The sequence below is a fragment of the Perna viridis genome, chromosome 11 (genome assembly GCF_037379345.1).
Source record: "Perna viridis isolate PV_CMFRI_1.1 ecotype Kerala chromosome 11, ASM3737934v1, whole genome shotgun sequence".
In the NCBI taxonomy this organism is placed as follows: Eukaryota; Metazoa; Mollusca; class Bivalvia; order Mytilida; family Mytilidae; genus Perna; species Perna viridis.
Genome location: NC_142455.1, coordinates 2,427,736 through 2,450,140, shown reverse-complemented (window position 1 = coordinate 2,450,140; position 22,405 = coordinate 2,427,736). Strand labels below are relative to the sequence as shown.

General features: G+C 33.8%; 2 protein-coding genes and 1 long non-coding RNA gene across 3 annotated transcripts; 1 reads left to right on the top strand and 2 right to left on the bottom strand.

Annotated features, from left to right (window-relative positions):
- The first annotated feature begins 1,279 nt into the window (after positions 1-1,279).
- LOC148602306 (uncharacterized) lies at positions 1,280-2,797 on the top strand. The gene is made up of 3 exons (XR_015916844.1): positions 1,280-1,846; positions 2,271-2,338; positions 2,704-2,797. It is a non-coding gene; the product is annotated as an uncharacterized LOC148602306 (long non-coding RNA).
- Positions 2,798-5,198: 2,401 nt separating this feature from the next.
- On the bottom strand, positions 5,199-12,374 carry LOC148602305 (uncharacterized). Its single transcript, XM_088552859.1, has 3 exons — positions 12,173-12,374; positions 9,004-9,093; positions 5,199-6,203 (listed from the first exon to the last, which is right to left on the bottom strand). Exons 1-3 carry the CDS (start codon positions 12,252-12,254, stop codon positions 5,512-5,514), a joined length of 864 nt encoding a protein of 287 aa, XP_088408985.1. The 5' UTR covers positions 12,255-12,374; the 3' UTR covers positions 5,199-5,511.
- A 3,266-nt stretch (positions 12,375-15,640) lies between these two features.
- LOC148602304 (hepatic lectin-like) lies at positions 15,641-20,254 on the bottom strand. The gene is made up of 3 exons (XM_088553267.1): positions 20,089-20,254; positions 16,118-16,283; positions 15,641-15,869 (listed from the first exon to the last, which is right to left on the bottom strand). The coding sequence occupies exons 1-3, from the start codon at positions 20,186-20,188 to the stop codon at positions 15,641-15,643; spliced, it is 495 nt and encodes a 164-aa protein (XP_088409393.1). The 5' UTR covers positions 20,189-20,254.
- Positions 20,255-22,405: the final 2,151 nt, after the last annotated feature.

Sequence of the window (22,405 nt, the reverse complement as noted above, 5' to 3'; positions counted from 1 at the left end):
CGTCAGCATTACGACACAGTTTCCCCTTCAGCTGGTGTGCATGGATTACTTAAAGCTAGAGCGTTCCAAAGGAGGATTTCAGGACGTTTTGGTTATCACGGATCATTTCACCAGATACGCTCAAGCAATCCCAACGAAGAATCAGACTGTTCGAACAACAGCACAAGTTCTTTTTGACAATTTCATCCTATATTATGGTATTCCTGAGAAGATCCACTCTGACCAAGGCGGATGCTTCGAAAGTAACATCATCAAAGAACTTAGTCGTCTGATTGGAATGAAGAAATCCAGAACAACAGCATACCATCCGATGGGGAATGGGATGTGCGAGCGCTTCAATCGTACCCTCATCAACATGCTCGGAACATTGGAACAACATCAGAAGTCTAATTGGAAGGCGTATATATCACCTTTAGTTCACGCCTACAACTGCACACAACATGAGACCACTGGAGTTTCACCATACTTCTTGATGTTCGGGAGGAATCCTAGACTTCCAATCGACCTTGCATTTGGCTTGCGGAAGGAAACCAAGTTGCCAACCACGAAGTATGTGAAAGATCTACGTGACAGGTTATCACACGCTTACCCACTTGCAGCTGAAGCATCCAAGAAAGCTCAAGCCACACAGAAAAGGAACTACGATCAACGTGTCAGAAAGGATACAGAGTCCTTGTCAAGATAGTTGTATTTGACGGAAGGCACAAATTAGCAGATAAATGGGAGGATGTGCCATATGTGGTGTTAGACCAGCCAAATCCAGACATTTCTGTGTTTGAAGTCATCAGAGAGGACAGAGAAGGATGTGTAAAGAGACTCCACAGGAACTTACTGTTGCCTGTTGGATTTATTAGACCATCAATAGACGATTCATCAGTACAGACACAGAAGACTAGACCACAACCGAAACCCAGGACACGTAAACAGACAACAGCTGAGAGACATGACACTGCAGATAAGTCTTCAGATGAATCTTCGGACGAGTCTTTTGACAGTTTTGAAGTGTTTCACCATGCACTGGATACAGAAGACGGTGAATCCACACTCACTGAGGAATCTACTGTAGATGAGCCAGTCCAAAATGTTTCAATTCAGTCTGGAGACGCCCATGCTGAAACGGAGGTAGTAGTTGATGATGCTGATCCACAGGAGGACACACCTGTTGATGTCGAGCATACCAGATACACCTCCAGTACCTGCCAGGAGATCTATGAGGGACAGACGACCACCTGCGTGGATATCTTCTGGGTAGTACGATATGTCAGCTGTTGGGACTGTTCGTCCTGTACCACTTAGACAAACCCAGTCAACATCAGAGTGGCAGCAGAAGGCTGAATTTCTCACCAACTTAGCATCAACACCTTTATTTAAAAGTTTACAGAAAGAGACAGCTTTAGCCATTTTGGATGCAGTTAATAGCCACCACTAGTGTGAGTGAATGACGGGACGTCATTCTGCGCCTGGGGGGAGTGTGTGGTATAGCTGTATTTTTATCAATTTGTATTTGTGAACAATGTATTATTGTTAGTAGTCATGTATCCCTGTATGTGATTTATTTGTGTGATTTGTATTCAATTAAAGTTAGTTTTATCAATTTCATTGCTTGAAATTGTAATTATATATGTTACTCCTTTACAGTACATTTGTAGTCTGCTATATCCTTATTACTCAGATATTCCTACTCCTTCCTTGTTTCTTATTGGTTGGTTTATCTTTTGGCGGGAACTTGTGATTGTGGGTAGTTGACTCTAGGTTTTGAAGGAGTGAAGAAGCCATTTTTTGTCTAGTAGAAAATCTTATATTTACCTGGATTGTCTATCTGTGATAAAGCCGATCTTAATTTGAGGTTTGTTTCTTATTAATAATTTAGTACTTATAACATTCAATTCTTTAAATCCTGAGAATAAATGATCTTTATGCAGTAAATTGGTGATTGAGTTTGAATGTTTTGTATGATTGATTAGAGTGTTTTGAAAATCTTAAATAAACTTTAGATTTAAACAGTTTCAACTAAATAACTTTACTGTAACAGTAAGATTTGCATAAAACTGATTAAAAACATTTAAATAACTTAAATGCATAATTTCATATGGATTTAGCATAATTCTGATAAAATGTATGAGTGAGTGATAAATCATTTCAATCTGAATAAATTTAATACTGCTCAGTTCTGGTAAAATGTGAATTGAAGGGAGATAACTATTTTTACTATATTGATTCAGTAGTTCATATGACCTGAATATTTATGGGTATAAATATTGGTACTTCAGGTGTATATTATAGTGATGTCCTGAAACTGAAGGCCATAGGAAACACAGCCTTTACACAAACATGTGAGGTATGTTATGCTTATGCGTTGTTTAACATGTTGTCTGCTCTATTTGTTACTGCAGAAAAACGTATGTCTGTCTGTATTTACATATTACTATTTTCAATTATTTGGTTAATTCACAGATTAATATCTGTGAGATTGATTTATATGTGTAGTTAACAAATGCATATAATACATGATATTATTTACATGATCTATACATTTTGAATAAGAGTTTAAAATGGGATATTTATGTACGAAAGACATATTCGTAATTAGTTTTAGATTATAAGGAAAATATTGTTATTTTTCCTATTTTTGATTACCTTAAACATTTTATAATTCGCATATTGATCATACCATGTATTTACGATGGTTATTTATTATTACAGGGTATTTTTCATTGTTTCCTATGTTACGATGATTAATAAACAATACTAGAACTTGCAACCTGGGATTTGTGTTTTAATGCCAACCAAAACACGATTACAGAAATTTTCAGAAATATATCGTACATTTAATTACAATTGTAAATATTTGCATATTATTTGGAAGTACCCCTCACCTCTCTCAGAATTTTCCTAAGGCATGCAAGTTCATTCCAACATACACTTCATAAAATAAAAAAAGGAAAAAATAAAGACTTCTGACAATACTTCCTATCTTCATAATAAAAATTTCCTTGAACAATCGATGGAACATTTCGTGCTAATTTCATTCGCAGACTAGTTAGGTAATAAAACTAGTACACGAAAACTTAATGGACTTTGACCTCGTCATAAATAATTGTCACATGACTCAAGCTGCGGAGTATTCATGTGCGCTTAAAACATTTTCTTATGTATCAATAATTTTCAAATGATTTTTTTTGTGGATAACAAGCAAGCTTTTCTAAAAAAAAATAAATTGGTCATTTCTGTAACGGATTTAAGTTTATGGACCAGTCTTCGAAGATTTGTATAATTGATTAAGCTTCAAAAACTTTTAGTAGACAATATTTATTTTTTGTAGTGAAAACAACAATGTTTGAAAGGCATGATCATAATTCATCATGCAAACATCAATGAAAATCAGGTGTTTCCATAATGATCACCCCTTTTATAATTACCAGTAATCAAAGAAAGATAACTCTTAAATGATTTTGACCTTACGTTCAGCTAGTGATGATATTTTATTATAGGATTGAACAGCTATTTTCGGTCGTTCATGCATGTGGAGAGATCCGTTCATACATGCATGAACGACCAAAAATAGCTTTTCAATCCTTATAATTCTATCCGACAGTCAAAGTTATCCTCTGAGAGCCTCAGTCGGTTGTATTGATACACTGTGTGTGGGTTTAAGTTTACACTTCAAGACACACACATTCCTTTGCACATGTACGGGAGCTCGGACGAATATTTACACATAATCGGTTGCACAACAACAGTGGAGGCGGCATTGACGAAGTGACATTTGGCATTGAAAAATACGAGTTGTAAACACTTCAACAGGAAAAAATTATTAAGGAAATACAAGGATGAAGGAAAATTACAAGGTGTTTTCAAGGGTTCAGTCAGACTCAGTTATAAGTTTCTTTCCGCGAGCTGAAAGTTACTCTCTGTAAACAAACTTGACCGGTAAAATGTGCATGTAATAAACTATCCTTACGGCTATATTATGCTGTTCAGTTCGAACTACACGGCCGCCATATTGGTTTCAAGTTGACTGGCGTTCATACATGTATGAACGATCTTGCAAAGTTCATGCATGTACGAACTTTCTGGCAACGACGTTCTTGACCAACCAAAAACGGCTATAAGCATGAAGAATCTCATGATTAGAATTATTAAATATTCAATTCTACTACGCTTACAACATGATACACAGTTAAAGATGAATAATTAAGTCCTAATTTCAGTAGTGTTTGGCACGTGTCGCGGAGTTGCATTACAGTTACATTAAGGCGCACTGTTTCGCACACCATGTTATCCCCGTCAAATTTTGTAAAACTTAAAATTAGAAGTTGGAATTTGGTGGATATATTGTTTAAATGTTGTTAAGCATTTACACATAGACAGGTGTAATATATGTGATGGTAAACAGGTGTAATTTAAATGAAGAATGGTATCCGGAACGTTTCAGTCACCTGCCGTATTAGTTTCTCTCCTCAGCATTAGATAGCTGATTTTCAAAATACCTTATTTCGTCGGAACTTTTGGAACTAAAATTGTGAGAGAATGAATCGAAAAGGGTCTTATTATTATTACCCTTTCTCCACCTACTCAATGTATGCTTTCATCCTGTGGTAGTGTCTAAGTGCCTGATATTTTTTGAAACATAGTATTTGGCTGTTAGTTTTGAAAAGGCACCTCTGATTTGTACTAAAACTCAGTAATTTTTTTTCAGTATGTTACCATGGCTACTGGATTTTATAACGATAATCACTAAATTACTTATAGATGACTTGAACCTCCACACACCAAGGATTTTAAAAATATGCACTTTTTTATGACAAAACACTAGAAATCTCTGTGCGGTCTGCCTGTAAACAGCTTTATTTCAACAAAATGAGACCAAATTTTCAGAATGACCCAACTGTTTTGTACTACCTTATAATATGGCGGGCGCCGCTACAGAGCAGGTCATATGTACCTTCCGGACCACGTGATGTCATATTTCTAGTGCTTAAATTTCTCTTTTTTTTGTGTGACGTCATGTTGCCTTATCTTCACTTTTTAGCGTATGTCTGTTTTATTAGGTTCGCTACATTGTGTATGTAAATTGTCTCTGTTTTATATATTCACGTTTAGGCCGTGTTTTCGGATTTTTACGTATTTGAATCATCGTACTACTGACGCTTTAGAATTCGACATTCAGTACACACGGTACACGTTTGAAACTCCATAATTTTATTGAAGATTTAGTCAACTAATTATATCACTGAGTGACAATACATAATGAGTCCAGCAATGATAACCGCACAGATCGAAACTATATCATAATGATGATCACTCCTTTGAATTCGAATAAAATCTCGCACCGTTAACTATCATATAGAAACGGAACAAAAACGTTTAGAATGATAATGAAAAAAAATTTCAAGATAAACATAGCACATGGTGTAATGTTTGCAAAAATAAAAAGTGAACTCCAACGCCTCAACATCATCTTTGTAAAAACAACCAACTGGCTGTAGAAGTTTTAATTTCGTCATTATTCTATGTAGATCGGCATCGTCTGAAACAACACCCACAATCCTTGAGCACTGTGGGAATATCTGCAAGTAATACAACTGCTAAAATTGTACATATGAATAACACTCCCGTCATACCAATTACCTGGGACGATCGTCTAGTATCGGGAGCACTCGTTAATTTCCGTTTATGAGCATTTGTTTTTTTCTTATCAACAGTAAGTTCCTTTTTCATGCTTGATACTGCCTCTAAAAATAAAGGATCATCTGGAGACGAATAGCTTTTGTTACCGGAGACACAACTTTCAGTACATGATGAATGATAAATTATTGAAGTCGAGTTCACCGTTTCGGTAACGTTTATCGTCTGAGTGACGTTATAAATGTCTGTTGTGTTATATACACTTGTCACCACATGGGTAGACACATGTAAAACATGTGTACTTATACTTTCCGTTACTGACGATGTTAGAGTATGTGTAAACGTTTCTGCGACAGACAAACTATGTGTGAAATAGAGCGTTTGAATGACCTGGACTGTATCTGTCCAATTCACAGTCTGCGTTACGTTTTGTGTACTGGTCATATTTACTGTAACATATTCCGTTTCATTTACAATATGTGTAATGTTATAGGTTTCATACCAAAAACATGGCGATGGTGTTATTTCCGACACTGGAGTTGTTTCAGTTACAAAAGGAAGTATTGAGGGAGCCTCTAAAACAATAAAGAACAAAAATCACGAGTTATATCCATTGACAAAAAACAATTAAACGACATTTCTCTCTAACTTTCTTTCGTCGCCATAAACATGTAATTAAAGAGAGATCTAACTTCGGCAAGCTTAACCAAACTTCAAATTCCAACTGTTATTCATGGCAAACCGTTGTGGAATTTATTACCTATTTATTGATATCAGTAAATCATCTATCAACATATTAATAATCAATTATTGATAGCAATAAATTGTGCAGTTTATCAACACGTTAATAAATATTCATTTACATGTTATTAAAGCATTTATTACTATTACTAAATAGATCAATTATTAACGTGTTGATAAAGAGGGTTCTACGGTGTATCCATCCCCACCATGAAAACTGATTTGTTCAACGTGTCATAGGTCTCCTTTCCTCTTTCGTCTACCCCAGACTTGACTTTGTATGAGCAACTTGGTGGGTGTTTCTAGACAGAAAAGCAGAGGATGCTTACCCTACCGGTGCATCTGGTCCATGCTCCCAGTTTTTAGTGGAGTCCGAGTTATTCATTTACTATTGTTACTTTATATGTTTTATTTTCGTTACTTTATTGTCTTTATTGTGTTTGCCTGTTTTCCATGTCTAGTCTTTGTCTCCGGATATTGCATTCTTTTGATTTCCGCTGGAGTTGTGGTCCCCATGGTTACTATTTCTCTTCTATAATAGGTGGTTTAATCGTTGCCAAAAATTGTTTGTAATTGCTTAATGCTTTTATTGCCCGGCACGCATAATCCAGAAAAAAATTTCATTACATATTAATTAATATTTATCAACATATCACTAATTCGTTCAATTTACTGATATTAATAAATTAGTTATCAATATGTTGCTAATTGATCTATTTATTGATATCAATAAATCATTTATACATATGCTGATAAAAAATTATTAACATGTTATTAAATATTTCATTGATATCAATCAATGAGGAATAAATTCTACAACGACTTGCCTTAGTTTTTACAACAATAATTGCACAGTGGGGTATACAGTCATAGGATGTCCGTCCTTCTTTCCGTCCGTACCCATCACAATGAATGGAATTAAATGAAACTTGCACAAATTCCTTATACATATACCAAATGTTCACATCCAGGTTAATATTTTAATCTAAATCAATTTGGAGATTTGACATAATGAATCTAAAAATGGATTTTGTCCTTTTTCAATATGGGGACAAGGGCGTAACAGTCTCTTATTCGTTACACCTTCAATACCACTAAAAAGATTTTAATGGAACTTTCACAAAATTTATCATTGTGTTCCTTTTATTTACGCTTTGATCTAAATCAGTTGGATGTCAAAAGGTGCACGTGTTCAAACGGAGTATCAAGGGTATATAGGGATATCAATATTGCTTACTTTACTTTTTTCAGTACGGTGTCAGACTTTTTGACATGAATATTTGTAATTCTAGTATCTATGTCTTATACTTTACCATTTCCCATTAATCGATTATCAATTTTCAAAGTCGGTTTGTAATGTCGGGTGCCATCATCCATTAGACAACCGATGACTCGATTAATCATAGTTACGTTTTCATGAATAATTATTGTGTGTATCCATCTGCACCATTATAACCGATTTATTCACCGTGTCATAGTTTTTCCCTTTTATCTAACCCGGACGTGAAATTTTATGAGCAACTCGGCGGTGGTTTTTAGAAAAGCAAAGGATGCTGACCCTACCGTTGCACCTGGTCCATTGTTTTTTGCTTCTATGTGCTTGTTATTTTGGTTATTTCATGCAATTTTTCTGTGTTTTTAAGGAGGCAGACCTAGGGTAAGGAACATAACTCTTGAAATCAGTGATGTTTGTATCATATTAAATTTCACCGAAGCCTATCAAGCTTCCATTCGAAACAGAATGAAATAAGTCAAACTTACTTTGATGCTTACATGAGATTGATGTAAAATGGAGAATACAAACGTTCCAATGATTTCTAAGAGTTGTGTCCCTTACCCTAGATCTACCCCCTTAAGTCGCTAATATTCTTAGTGACTTCTTGCACTCGTAATTTCAGTAGTTTACATTCGCACATGATTTGCATAATTATAATTTTATATTACTACACAACATTATGCTGCTGATCAGTGCCGTAAAAGCGTCAATTATAGCTTCATACCAGATCATACGAGATCAAAATGTTCCTCTTAAATATCATGTACATGTGTTCTACGTGTATTTGTTTGTTTGTTTGTTTGTTTGTTTGTTTTTTTTTGTTTTGTATGAGAACGGGAAGTTTACATTAAAAGATGAAATGATCGGTTAGCATTGCACTTAATGTAATATTACTCAGTCTCGGATTCAGACACAGGGGCTTGCTGCAATTGACTATATAGGTAATAAACATTGTCAGGGCCCGATATCTATATATAGTCATTGCCAGTTATTTAATCTGGTTCCTAATCTGGTTCCCTCGTCAATATCATAAGCGACCCAAAGATCGCAAAAAAATTTAGAGAAACTTGTAGAACATTCGGGTCATCATGATTACAAAATATTAATCATATCAAGGGAATCAAGATTCTAGCGGAAGTCACCCGATTTTTCGCATTCGTACCATTTCGAATGTTGAATGCAAGCCAAATCAGTGGCATAGAATATTTGATGACTAGCGAGTTTGAAGACTTCAGTCTTTGATTTTCTTTGTCTAGTCTTAATCCCTGAAATATGTCCGAATCCTGGTTCCATAAATTTCTTTATCACTAATGTGTATATCATCGGTTGCTATATTCGTTTTGTAAATAATAATATACCTGGTAATGTAAATCCCGTACAATTTATATATGGCACAAGATTTTTATGTTCGTCAGAGTCTGGGATTGCACTCTCGTCCACCATTTTTACTGTTAAAAAAGATTATTTGAATTATGATTGAAACCTAACATAAACATTTGTTTGCGTTAAATCGTACAGTAATAGCCAAATGGGATCGATGAAAATGATTTAAGAGACTGTCAATATAAAAACCAGGCAGACCCTATGATATAACGGACACCGAGTCAATTTTATCCCACCAATTAATCCAATGTCATATTAAATAGTGTGGTCACAGACAGAACAAGAAAGTGTATACATCGAAATAAAAGTTGATGACTCATAGACTCATATCCCTAACAAATTAACTAAATTCGCATCCCATATAAGAGTTATTTCCCTTCACTTTACAGTCTCTAGAGCTTTCGATGGAACTTTCATGTACCCTTTCCCAATCATCCTTTGTAATTTTCCTTTTTGTTGCTAACTTATATCCTGTTATATATATAAATGATTACATTGACTGTGTACATCATTAAATACTCTAATCTCATTGGACAATCGACTTTATTCGTGATGTTTCATGGGTCGATTAAATACATCTTTTATATAGGCCACGCCCTCAATTAAGTGGACTACTTTTATTTTAATGTTTTCCCTATTTTCTATATTTATTTTTAATATAATAGAAACAAATGAAATGTAACTGTAAGAATTCAATGTGTCATTATTGATAACATGCTACGATCAACACTTTTACACTACGATGAAACATCAAAAAATGAAAAAGTCAATTCTTAAGGAGGTAGACCTAGGGTAAGGGACATAACTCTTACAAATCATTTGAACGTTTGTATTCAGCATTTTACATCAATCTCATGTAAGCATCAAAGTAACTTTGACTTTTTCATTCTTTTTCAAATGAAAGCTTGATAGATTTTGGTGAAACTGAATGTGATACAAACATATCACTGATTTCAAAAGTTATGTCCCTTACCCTAGGTCTACCCCCTGAAATGCATTTGATCTGACGTTAATATCAATATAGATCGAAGATCAGAATCGATATAGCAGTCGCCAGAGCCTTTAGATATGCAAAGCCTGTTAGCAACTGCATCTATCTCTTACACCGCCGCATGCCCGTTAAGGTTCGAATTCAAACACTGATGTGCCCTTTACAGTTACTTATGAAATATCAAGCAACTCGGCGGGCATTTCTATAAAAGCAGAGGACACTTACCATACTGGTGCTCCTGGTCCATGCTCCCAGTTTTTAGACGAGTCCGAGTTGCTCATTTGCTTTTGTTACTTTGTATGTATTATTTTAGTTACTTTATGTTCTTAGTTGTGTATGTTTGTTTTCTATGTCTAGTCTTTGTCCCAGGATTACATTTTTTATCACTTCTTTAACCTTGGTTTCCTTGATTATTCTTTAATTCCATGTTATTTATGCCAATAAATCAATCGAAAGTTCACGTTGATGTTGATATAAATATTTACAAAAAGGGGACAACTATTCCGATAAAGAAAGGGTTTCTTGTCTATTATTTGCTCATTTTTTTGGCATATTTTACGCTAATTTAGAAGCAAAAGGGTGACAAAACCCCCGAAACAAATCATGATGTATCCGTCACTGTTTAGTGCATTTCAGAAACAGCAGCATTATAAAAATGGGACCTTTCTTTGCATTAAATCGTTATGCTCTGCAAGGGTGCTCTCAATTATTTTTGGTCACAGGAGATATTCTTATACCATATCGCTCTGAACAACAAAAAATAAACAAAATAAAAAAACAAAAAACGCAATATCAAACAAACGTAAAACTGACTCTAGGTTGAACGAAAATTGTATATTTATCTTATTATAATCTTACTGATATCGCCTCGTAACATCGGAAGGAGATGACAAATAAAAGTAGAAATTTGCTTAGACGGTGACATAGTAATTTTGATAATGAAATTTTCCAAGGAATGGTATCAGTCTGCGGTCTGGAGTTATTGCTGTTTGTAAGGAACTATATAGGTGTCTATGCGACAATTTTTAGTACTTTAGCTGTAACTTATCAACTGGAAGCTAAAAGCTGTGCGAGAGGTACAGGAGTGATTTCAACAATTGTGGCGAAAGTTTGAACGATCTGACAGTTCTAAGTTGAATTCCGACTAGAATATTTAGAAACTAGAAAAGCACAAATAAGGATGTAGAGAATTTTGTGTTCATTCATCTAGGTGTCACATATAAACCGACAAAGAACATTAATATAACGCAAAATTGCGCACTGCTACTATTCAACATTATTTTTCAGTGGCATATCTAAAGTGGGCAAGGGGCTTGGCACCCCCTTTTTATTGGCACATTTGTAATTTTCATGTGTAAAATTGACAAAATGGCAATAAATGTCCTAGCATCCTCCACTGGCACCTCCCCTTTTCAAAGTACCTGAATCCAACCCTGAATTTTTGCGTGATATTTCTAAGATAAATTGATCGTTACGCATAATCAGAATGGCGAATTTAGATCAAACAGTTTTATGTTAACAATTTACAACAAAAAGCTTGTGTTTAAATGCGTTTGAATACGCGGTTCTTTTCTTTTATTTCATTCCCTTTTCCCTTAAAATTGATTCAGTACATGAGTACTTTGTACACTGTAAGCTTACAATTTTATAGTATGATTACTTGTAAACGGAGAAGATTTTACAAATATGTCTTTTACATTTTGTAACATATTGATGTAATTAAGATAAGATAAGTTTTAACTAAACCAGCTTTCCTATTTTAAAGAAAAATGCAACATTTCGCACTCCATGAATTTGCGGTAATACAATTGAAATAGAAAAAAAAATCTTTTCATTGGGAGCAAAATTTCGTTGATTACAAAACACATGAAAACCACGAAAACTTGAACCCAACAAAAAATAAATCTTTCATAGTAATCTTACTACACTATGTTTTTTGATCTTCTTCGTGTTTCTGCACGATTGTTTTCATATGACGTACAAGGCGGAAATCGTGATACTTCAAAGTCAACTCCCGTATACTGTATCTATGAACTCGAAATATAAAGCCAAAATGAAATCAAATACAATCAGTACAGTGTACTCCTATATATTCATAGAGAGAATTGCGAAATTTGGCACCCGCTTTACGATAGAACTTCTTCGCATCTTACCTTCTTCACAAAATTTTTTGAACATGGTGACCTCAGAGAGAAAAGGCTCTGATCCATCCCGGAATTCTAAGAGAATACACATCCCACTATAAGTAACGACACCTGCCCAACACCTTTCATTTCCTGCACAGCTATTTTTGCATTCATCTAAAGTTTTATTTTGATACGTAGCCAGTTGGTTCGAGCTGAGTATATTCTTCTGGGCACATTCACCTGAATCAAAGAGTAATCGAGGGAACAAAGATCCGACGGAAATCAAAATAATGTTAGACAAGACATAGTAAACAGGCAAACACAAAAAAGAACATAAAGTAACTAAAATAATACATACAAAGTAACAACTCGGACTCCACTAAAAACTGGGAGCCTGAACCAGGTCCACCGGTAGGGTAAGCGTCCTCTGCTTTTCTAAAAACACCCGCCGAGTTGCTCATAAAAAGTCAAGTCTGGGGTAGACGAAAGAGGAAAGGAAAACTATGACACGTTGAACACATCAGTTTTCATGATGGGGATGGATACACCGTAATGATCCACGAGTTTATGATGACGACCATAAAATTTTTGTAGTGATGACTTCAATCTTATAGCAGCATAACCCTGTTCCAGAAGCCTAATTGCAAGAAGTCTATAGCGATACATTAAGTCTGCGTAGTTACGGCAAGATCTGGTATAACGTATGAGTTGTTATAATTATTAAAACTCCAAACGCAGGTGCTGCAGGGTTTTTACCACAGATGAAAGATAAGTCGACAATTCTGAATGAAAAGTGATCACTTTGTTGTAAAATTTGGTCAATAGTTTTCCGTTACCATCGATCTCTAAGTGTAGGTCAAGATGTGAGGCTGACTTCACAATGACTGTAGTATCCTTTATTTCAAGTTCTTGGGGGGATATCAAATGTATCAAATGCCAGAAACTAGGAATGTTTAACGATAATACATCATCTATATAGCAGAAACTGAGATTAAAGGATCTAGCTAAACGGTATTCTTTCTTTTGGATCAGATCAGTATATCTTTGCCTCATAAGAGTGAAGGAATAGGTCAGCAAGTAGAGGAGCACAATTAGTTCCCATTGGAATGTCGACCTTCTGTTGAAAAACGCGTCCACCACACTGGACAAATATGTTGCCGATCAAAAATTCCAGTAGTTTGAAAACATCTTCTTTTGTATATTTGGAAGATGATTTAGAATTATTTTTCACAAAATATGAGGAATCTATACCAAGAACTATATATTTGTATCTAGGTGTACCATCTTTTTGGAGAAATAACGATACATAATGTTTTTTAGTCGGGATTTGAGTATGAGAAATATAAATATACAGTGTTGAAAAATCATAGGTTATAATGCTATTATATTCTGATAATAATCTTGAATTAAGGGTCTCAATTTTTTTAGAAGATCTTTCGAATTTTTCAAGATCAACATTGAATTAATACCACTACAGGAGTAACAATTGTTGTGGTAGGACTGGAGACCCTCATTGACAGCTGTGAGTATAGAAGTTAAAGGTTTTGAAAGAGGTTTGGTGGTACATTTTGCAGATCCATCTATGTAACGTTGTTTGTATGGATTCTTCTTGTGGAGTTTAGGAATCAAGTACATAGACGGCGAATCACCACCATCGTCTTTGGTAGAGAGACCAAAGGAGGACAGCACAGATTTATGGTTTTCCACTATCTCTTCTTTGGAGAGAGTAGTGACAGTGTAGGTCTTATCACTGCTATTATTTTCTACGTCTACCTCTGATAATAAACATTTAACGAAATACCTGTTGCAGACAAAAACAATGTTTTAGGCTTTGTATGCTGGTACGACGACATATATGTCATATCTAGTAGACAATGTTTTTACTACAAGGGGGTCTTTAAAAATTGATGTAGCATTGATACTCATTGACCTACTTAAACATTCATTCGTTTCAAAATTGAAGACCTCGCGGCCTTTAACCACAGAGAATCAATGTCTTGTTTTGTTTTATCCATTTTCTTGCGTAGTCCTCCACGGCACCCTTACGAACTTTAAAGTTATAATTCCAATTTATGGGGCGTTCTTCACGGTACTTGGGACCTTTAGAAAGAAACTTCCGCAAAGATTCGTTTTCGATGATGCTTAAATCTCCCATAACTACGTGACCGGAATGACCATATATGAATGGAGAATTTTTGCAAGAACATTCAGGTGGTTTAGCCTTGAAGCCCTCAATCTCGAGGTTCTACAACAGCCTTTCATTATTGTAAATTTTGGATGCAATGGGTGAAGTATAGGAATATGAAATAATTGGTAAGGATTTGTCTTTAAAATATGGGGGAATTTTGTTGGTAACGTTTATGTGATGGAGGATGTTAGCCAAATTAATTGCATCTATACCTTTGTTTGACAAAGGTAGTGGAAGAAATGATTGTTTTTCTTCATCTTGACCTTTTACACAAACTGGTTTAAAGAGTCTGTGGAAACCAATATCCAAACTGATGGCAACAAGTCTGTATAATGAGGTAGGTTCAGAAACAGGAGTGTCAAAACTTGTTTTGTAAAAGGAGTGTAGTCGAGTGAGAGGTATAGAATAGAGTTTAGTTCGAATGTGACGACGTCCAAAAGGTTTTTGTATGAAAGGAAAAAGACCATCTATGAAGACATCATGTATTTTAGGTGACGTATAGCGGCAATGGCCATGACTCCTTTTCCGTCTTGGAGTTTTGTCAAATAAGTTCATCACATTTTTTGCTATAGTTATATTGGCTTGAAAGGTGCTTATACTTTTGATGTTGTAATTGCACCCGTAATGTATTGCAGTACCTAGTCTGCATATCCAGTATTCCTCTCTTTCCCTACAACAGTTTTACTTAGGACTGTTCGTTTGCATGGTATTTTTTTTTCAAGAAAACGAAATTTAATAGAAAGAATTGAATAATCTTGTTGATTAAAATGTTGATAAACTGTCGGGAATTCGATGGTAATAATTTCCAAACGGTGATAACACATTTCATTTGTTTACGTCAATTACTAAGTATATGTATATGTGTGCGTGTGTGTGTGAAAATACATTAAAGAAAAAACTAAACCATCGATTAACTTGACGGATTTAATAATTACAGTGAAACCTGTCCAAACCGAACCCTGAATAACCCATAAACACGTCTATACCAGACACTTCAAACCTCTGTTATCAAACCTTCTATCTGAACAGGGTTACAGTCCAAAACAGGTTCAATTTAGACAAATTTCAATGTACAAAATAAACGCAGAACTTTAAAATGGCATTTACTTTGATAATTTATTTAAGGAAATATACTCGTTAACTTTAAAAATACATATAATTTTGTTCAAAAAACAAGCCGTATACAGAAAGGATTATATTTGTAACGTGAAAATATAAAATGTGATAATGATTGATAAAGCATCATTGGTTTGGTGGGTTTTCTGAATCACCTCTACCATTGGTAGTGTCTGCATTTTATTTGGTACTTAAGTCATACCTGGAATAGCTTTTTCACATGCAAAATATTTCTTGTCCGTACATTTCTTGCTTTCCCAATGATAAGGTGCGGAATGTTTAACCATGTAACACAATTCCTCCTTATTATAGCTTTCCCCTTTAAAGTTATGGAATTCTTCTACTTCAACTTTGTCACAGTCGTCCCAAACATACTCTCCCTCTTTCGGTTCCGTCAAACCTGACCAATAATCTTTTGATCTGAAACAAGACTTGTTTGAAACAGTGTTAAGTTTGTGTGTGTGTATGTGTGTTTTGTTTTGTTTTGTTTGTTTGTTTATAATATAACGAGAATGGGTATGGTGTCTATGTCAAAGAAATATTCTTTTAAAAAAAATAATGATGCTAATATTTCTTTGATTTAATAACAATCATCTAACAACTGTCCAAGGTAACTGACATTACAATGAATTATTATATGCTCTGGAAGGGTGTGTAGTTATACTTACTGCAGTCGTATCCAAGAGAAAGCTATAAAATCCTGTATTAGGTTAGCTGTTCTCTGTGATTTTATTGACAGCATATGACTGTTTCTGTCACTGCATACAACTCTCGCGTCATTCCAACTCAGTTCTCTATCGAAGAAGGTATATTCATATCTGACATCATTATGTTCTACGAAAATAAAAGAAAAAACAAGAAAAAAACTAGATTTATTACTTTGATTGATTAGACATGGGAAAAGCAAAACCATCAATGGCAATAAAAAGATGGAGAGAAAGAGTAGTCGCCCTTTGTCGCGCGAAATATCTGAAATAAGGTATTTCTAGAAAAGCAGAGGATGCTTACCCTACCGGTGCACCTGGTTCATGCTCCCCGTTTTATGTTAAGTTGCTCATTTACTTTTGATTCTTTTTACATATTATTTTGGTTATTTTTATGTCTGTTTTAACATGACTATCCGTCATCCTTGTAGCAGAGGACGCTTACCTTACCGGTACACCTGGTCCATGCTCTTAGTTTTTAGTGGAGTCCGAGTTGCTCATTTGCTTTTGTTACTTTATATGGATGATTTTAGTTGCTTTATGTTCTTTGTTGTGTGTGTCTGTTTTCCCTGTCTGGTCTTTGTCCCTGGATTGCATTCTTTTTATTTCCGCTACAATTTTGGTTCCACTAATTACTCGTTTAAGACGGGGCAATGCGATAAGAACCATTTGTAATATTGTTATGTTGTATTAAAATCTTTTATTATAAAAATCAAATGTTGCATTCGTTTTTCCTTAGTACACATCTCCAAGATATGACCAATGCATTCGCTATATTGTACTAGGAGCTAGATTTCTTTAAGCAATAAAGTACCAAAATAATATTATTCCCGAAAATATTGATGGTATAAATATAGGATTTTCATTATCAAACTATTCCCTGCAATTCTTTAAGACCGAAATGCTTCGCTTTACTTAATAAATAAATAATTATTATATAAATATAAAAGTTACTTAAAACACACATTTATTATATTTTTTATATGGATGAATTTTTGGTATTGATGGAAATATAAAATTGATAAAAATAAAATATATTATGGGTCGCTCAGCTTAGGAGAGTAAATACGTGTCGACGAAGTGTTTGTGATGATATCAGAAATTTATCGTAGTCTTGAACACCATGATATTTTTTTCAATGTAAACAAGTTTTTTGTCCGATGAATTTACTTACCTGATATTCAAATGGACCCATCGGTCGTTTTAAACAAATAAAACCCAAAATTGCTTACATTACATATAAGAAAGAGAACTCACGATAATGAATTATGTAAACAGAAAAAAAATGTAATACATTGATCCCGAAATTTTTCTTTTTTATGTAGTATTGTATGCTGATATTAATTTTTTATACAAAAGTATTTGAATGTATGGATTTTTGCAACAATTTTTTTCAAGTATCTAGTGAAAAAAAATGTTAAGGACTAAAGATCTAATTCATGAAAGCGTGTTCACATAACGACGACGTATTGAATATTTTAATATGAATTCGTATGTAAATACAGAACAGTATAAGTATATTCACAAGAACATATGCTTCTGTGTCGTCCTTTATATATGTTTCCATATGTTTAAAGCATATGAAAAGGTGTGCTGAAATAGGTCAATTGATGAATTAAAACATTTTTGTGACATCACAAATATTGACATCAACACACCGAAGCGTCAACAATAGGAGGTTTTAAAGACGTCAAAATATCTAAACATGGCCTAAACGTGAAGACAGGAAACAAAAACGATCTAAAAATACATTGTAACGAACCAAATCAAATAGATTACACATAAAACCTGACAATTTGGAAAATAAAACGTCACACATTACACTATAGCACTAGAAATATTAACTGTCACAAAAAAAAAGAGAAGAGACATTAGGTGCTCTGGAAGGGTAAGGATGTCATTATCCGCCGGCAGCATCCGCCATATTGCAAGTGAGTTTAATTCAGTAATAATCTAGCAACAATATTGCAGATTCCATACAGGAGTCACAAAGAGGTTCCGTCAAAAACTATTTACATTGGGGATGAAATCATTCATTTCAACAAAATATCATGATGTAAAAATGAGGAAATTATGGAATATTATCCGAAATAGACAACATTAAATTAAGAATTAAAGCTTTTTATTTTTGCTATAAATGCATACACCAGACTGCATGTACTGGCAACTCTTAATATGATTTTTAATTTAACCATTTTATTCTTTTGTTTATGACTTATTCACTTGGTTTTCGTGCAATGACTTTATAGTTATGTTTGATCAATTGTTATGAAATTTTGATATGATTTTACTAGCTACTAAAGAAATGCTCTTATTTGATTTTGAGATTATGACCCCTACCATTTTAAAATAAAGGTCATCCATGTAACTGGCAGATACCACACTGTAGGTTTCTGTCAATATAAAAAAAACTGAGAGTGGAGAATTTTATCAAGCTAACCTATATAAATTGAAATGGCCAATCCTTAACATGACATAGCAAGTTCAACACATCCATGCAAGTACACCTTCACGGAAGACGCATTGTAATATGAATATGACTTGTGTTATGGCAATCCATAGTGGAATTTGTTCCCCATTTAGATGTTTAGTAACACATCTTAACGAATATTTATCAATATGTGCATAATTCAATCAATAATATCAATAACTGGGGAAGTTTTCAAGACAATGCAAACACGTTCAAGAAAAAAAACGTATGTGTGTTCAGATTTGCTCTTCGGGCAATACCAGTCTGCGTCCATACTTGCCCCTCGGGCAATACCAGTCTGTGTCCACACTTGTTAGAATATAAATATTATTGTAACATCCGATGATATGAATGTATTCAAGGAGTAACCTCTTATCGACTGCATCAAATTCAAAATATATAGGAAACTATCGAATAATGAATAACAAAGATGCAGATGTTATATTTACAATGTCACCGAAATGTTAATAGTACATGTTAAAAGTATATTCAATAACCTATGGCATTAACTAAATATTGATTAACAAGGTGATCACGACTCTTTCAAAATTTTGATTTTTTATTTGGTTTTCGTATATATACTAAATCAGATTAGAATGAGAGAATCACGATACAAAGTATTCACTTTATTTACTTATTCATTTTTGTTATTCTACTTCGGTTTCGCGTGGACTCTATTATAGGGAAGAAAAAAGATATTTAACTCTCGTTGACAAAATTTAAAAAAAAGATCTAGAAATAACCCTAATATCAAGGCACGACAGACCAGCCTTATTATATATTTTTTTCACTCATATGGCCTTACATTGTATAATTGTAAGGCTTTGATCTTATCCTTGATGCAAGGAGAAATACGTTTGAAAAAAGAAATGACATACAAAATCGTTGTTATTACATTAAACGCACTAATGAAAGAGAAATATTTTTCAGTTAATCTAGACACGTTAATATTCAAAATATGATCATGTGTGCCCAAGAACGTCAATTCTACCGGGTTTCCGGAACTTGTACGGTACACCTATTCAACAAGCGTTTTTGGCACGAGTTATTGTGCTTTCGATACACAGACAATAGTTTGGCCTATTCGTCTTACAGCTTTTCTCAATAATTATTGTTATTTCAAAATTATATTGACGCTTTTTCGATGCGTTTTTCTAATTTCCAAAAAGCAAAGGATGCGTTAAATATATTCACTTGACGTCAGCATCGTCCGTCCATAACATTACTAGTTGCTACAAGAATAACAACGCTAGAAACATCACAACGTCGCTTTTTTCAACTATGTGTCATTATCACACAATAACTAATTACAACGGCGAATGTTTCATATCACTAGTTCATATAACATTTCATAAGATGAGATATTATATTGCAAAATAATTAACAGTCCAAAAAGTAAATAAAACGACCAAATTATGGAGAACTATTTAATCATAACACTTACTTCGCTAATTTATTGTCTTACCCTTCATAGGTGCCGTTACCCATTCTGGATTGTATTCAGCTATAGCATCATTAGAAAGAAGACATTTTAGCACAATTATAAGAAGAATATTATTTTCCATCTTGTTTGCATTTCAATCTTTGACAAGTCTTATTTTCATGAATTTAAATAAGATTATTTTCCATAGCATTCGTCATTCTGTTTTAGAAAAAGAAATATTGATTGTAATATCGGGTCTATAATGGTACTCAAGTGTAGGTATTTGTAAGAATCAGGCAAAATGGGAAAAATCAGAAACATGCATGTCAAAAACCCACTGATTTGACAATAATATATCACTCAAGGATGCTTACTCTATTTGAAAAGACCATTATTTGATCTCTGCATCACTGGATTTGCTCAGATTTTTTTCAATAGTGTTAGAAAAATGAAGTTTTTGACAGAGTTATCTTACCTTTGAAATGTTCTTTTTCAATGCATTTCAATGAAATTGTAACTCAATAGTGCAGCATAATATGGAAAATGATTCTGATAGTGCAAATAGTAGAAATTTGTCATTCCATGTTGCACCTACTGCCTAATTCTTACAGGGACTGACACTCAACATGCAAACTTTCCTGAATTGAGGTATTACAAAAACCTTAAGGAACGGTAACAAATGTTGATACTGTAAGTGTGTATATACCTTATCGAATTTCTTTACCAGGTAATTATATTGCTTTATATCTTCTCATATTTTCTCAAGTGTCGGACCCATGTTAATAATTAACAAACAGATTGAGCATAACAGGATGTTGGTTTTGTGTTTTCCAAATACTAATTATTAGTTATCGGCTAAAAGATGCAAAAACGTCAGCAGTAGGATGTTACATTGCTACAAGATTGAAGTCATCACTACAGAGGTTTTATGGTCGTCATCATGAACTCGTGGATCGTTACGGTGTATCCATCTGCACCATTAAAACGGATTTTTTTACGTGTCATAGTTTTCCTTTCCTCTTTCTTCTACCGCGGACTCCTGGTCCATGCTCCCTGTTTTTAATGGAGTCCGAGTTGCTCATTTACTTTTGTTACTTTGTATTTATTATTTTTGTTATTTTTTATGTTCTTTGTTGTACATGTCTGGTCTTTGTCCCTGGATTACACTATTTTGATTTCCAATAGAATCTTGGTTCCCGTGATTACTCTTTCATTCATGTTTACATGTAGGTTTCCTTCTTTCCCATGGCTTATATATCTTTTTGTCTGTTGACAAGTTTTTGTCATCTTTGCTTTAAATTGTATCGTATTATATCAATAATTTTACTTTCTATCCAATAATATATAAATTTAATTAATATTGGTCACGTTCTCATATTAAGTATCAGTCTTCATAAAAATCAGACAGAAGGTGATTAAGGCATGTAAAGAACACACGAAATTAACTTTTATTATTAAATCAGAAAAATTAAAAGAAAACATAAGATGTCTTAGTTTGCCATTCGATTGTTCCACTTTTGAGATAAAACTATATGAATATAAACTATACTAGAATGACTGTGTATGAAATTTGCACTTTGCAAGAGTTATCGTTCTAGATTTGATTTATTTAAGTGTGAAATGAATACGTGGTTGTCTCCACATACAGATTGATGTGTAGAAATGACGGTAGTACATTAAGATATTGCATCAAAATATCGAACAAACATCCTTCGTAAAGTAAGTTTCTGCTACTATTGACAGTGTCTGAATTTTATATGGATTAGTACCTAATAAAGTATTTAATCTTCTTCAATTTAATTTTACTAGAGCGGAAACGTGCGTCCTTCTAATACATATGAGACAAATGACGCGAAGAACATTCTATAAGAAGCAAAGCAAATATTTTTTTTTTGTTATTGATTAAGAACATTCATTATTTTACAATACATTTCTATACATATTATTTTCTTAATTGTAATGTTAATCATTATATGTACGAAGGTCCCATTTTCTTATCTGTTCAAATTTATTCTGTATAAAACAAATATTGTGAACACAATGGAAGTTTTTTCTCGATTCACGATAATGAACTTGTCCCATCAGATACACTTATGTTTTCTTTTAAATACTAGTTCAAAAATTTGATTGTGGAACGTAATAGGGTTCGTTATTTTGTTGTTACAAGAATAACATGTGCAAAGAAACAAAAGTAAATGAGCAACATTCGCTCATAAAACGTTATATTCGGTGGACAACAGAGGAACGAATGTCTGGATGGGATCTTTCTTTAAGACTTAAGAATATGAATAACTGTACACATTAAACAACGATACTTTGTCTGATTTACTTTGACGGTGATTTAAGGAGGTAGACTTAG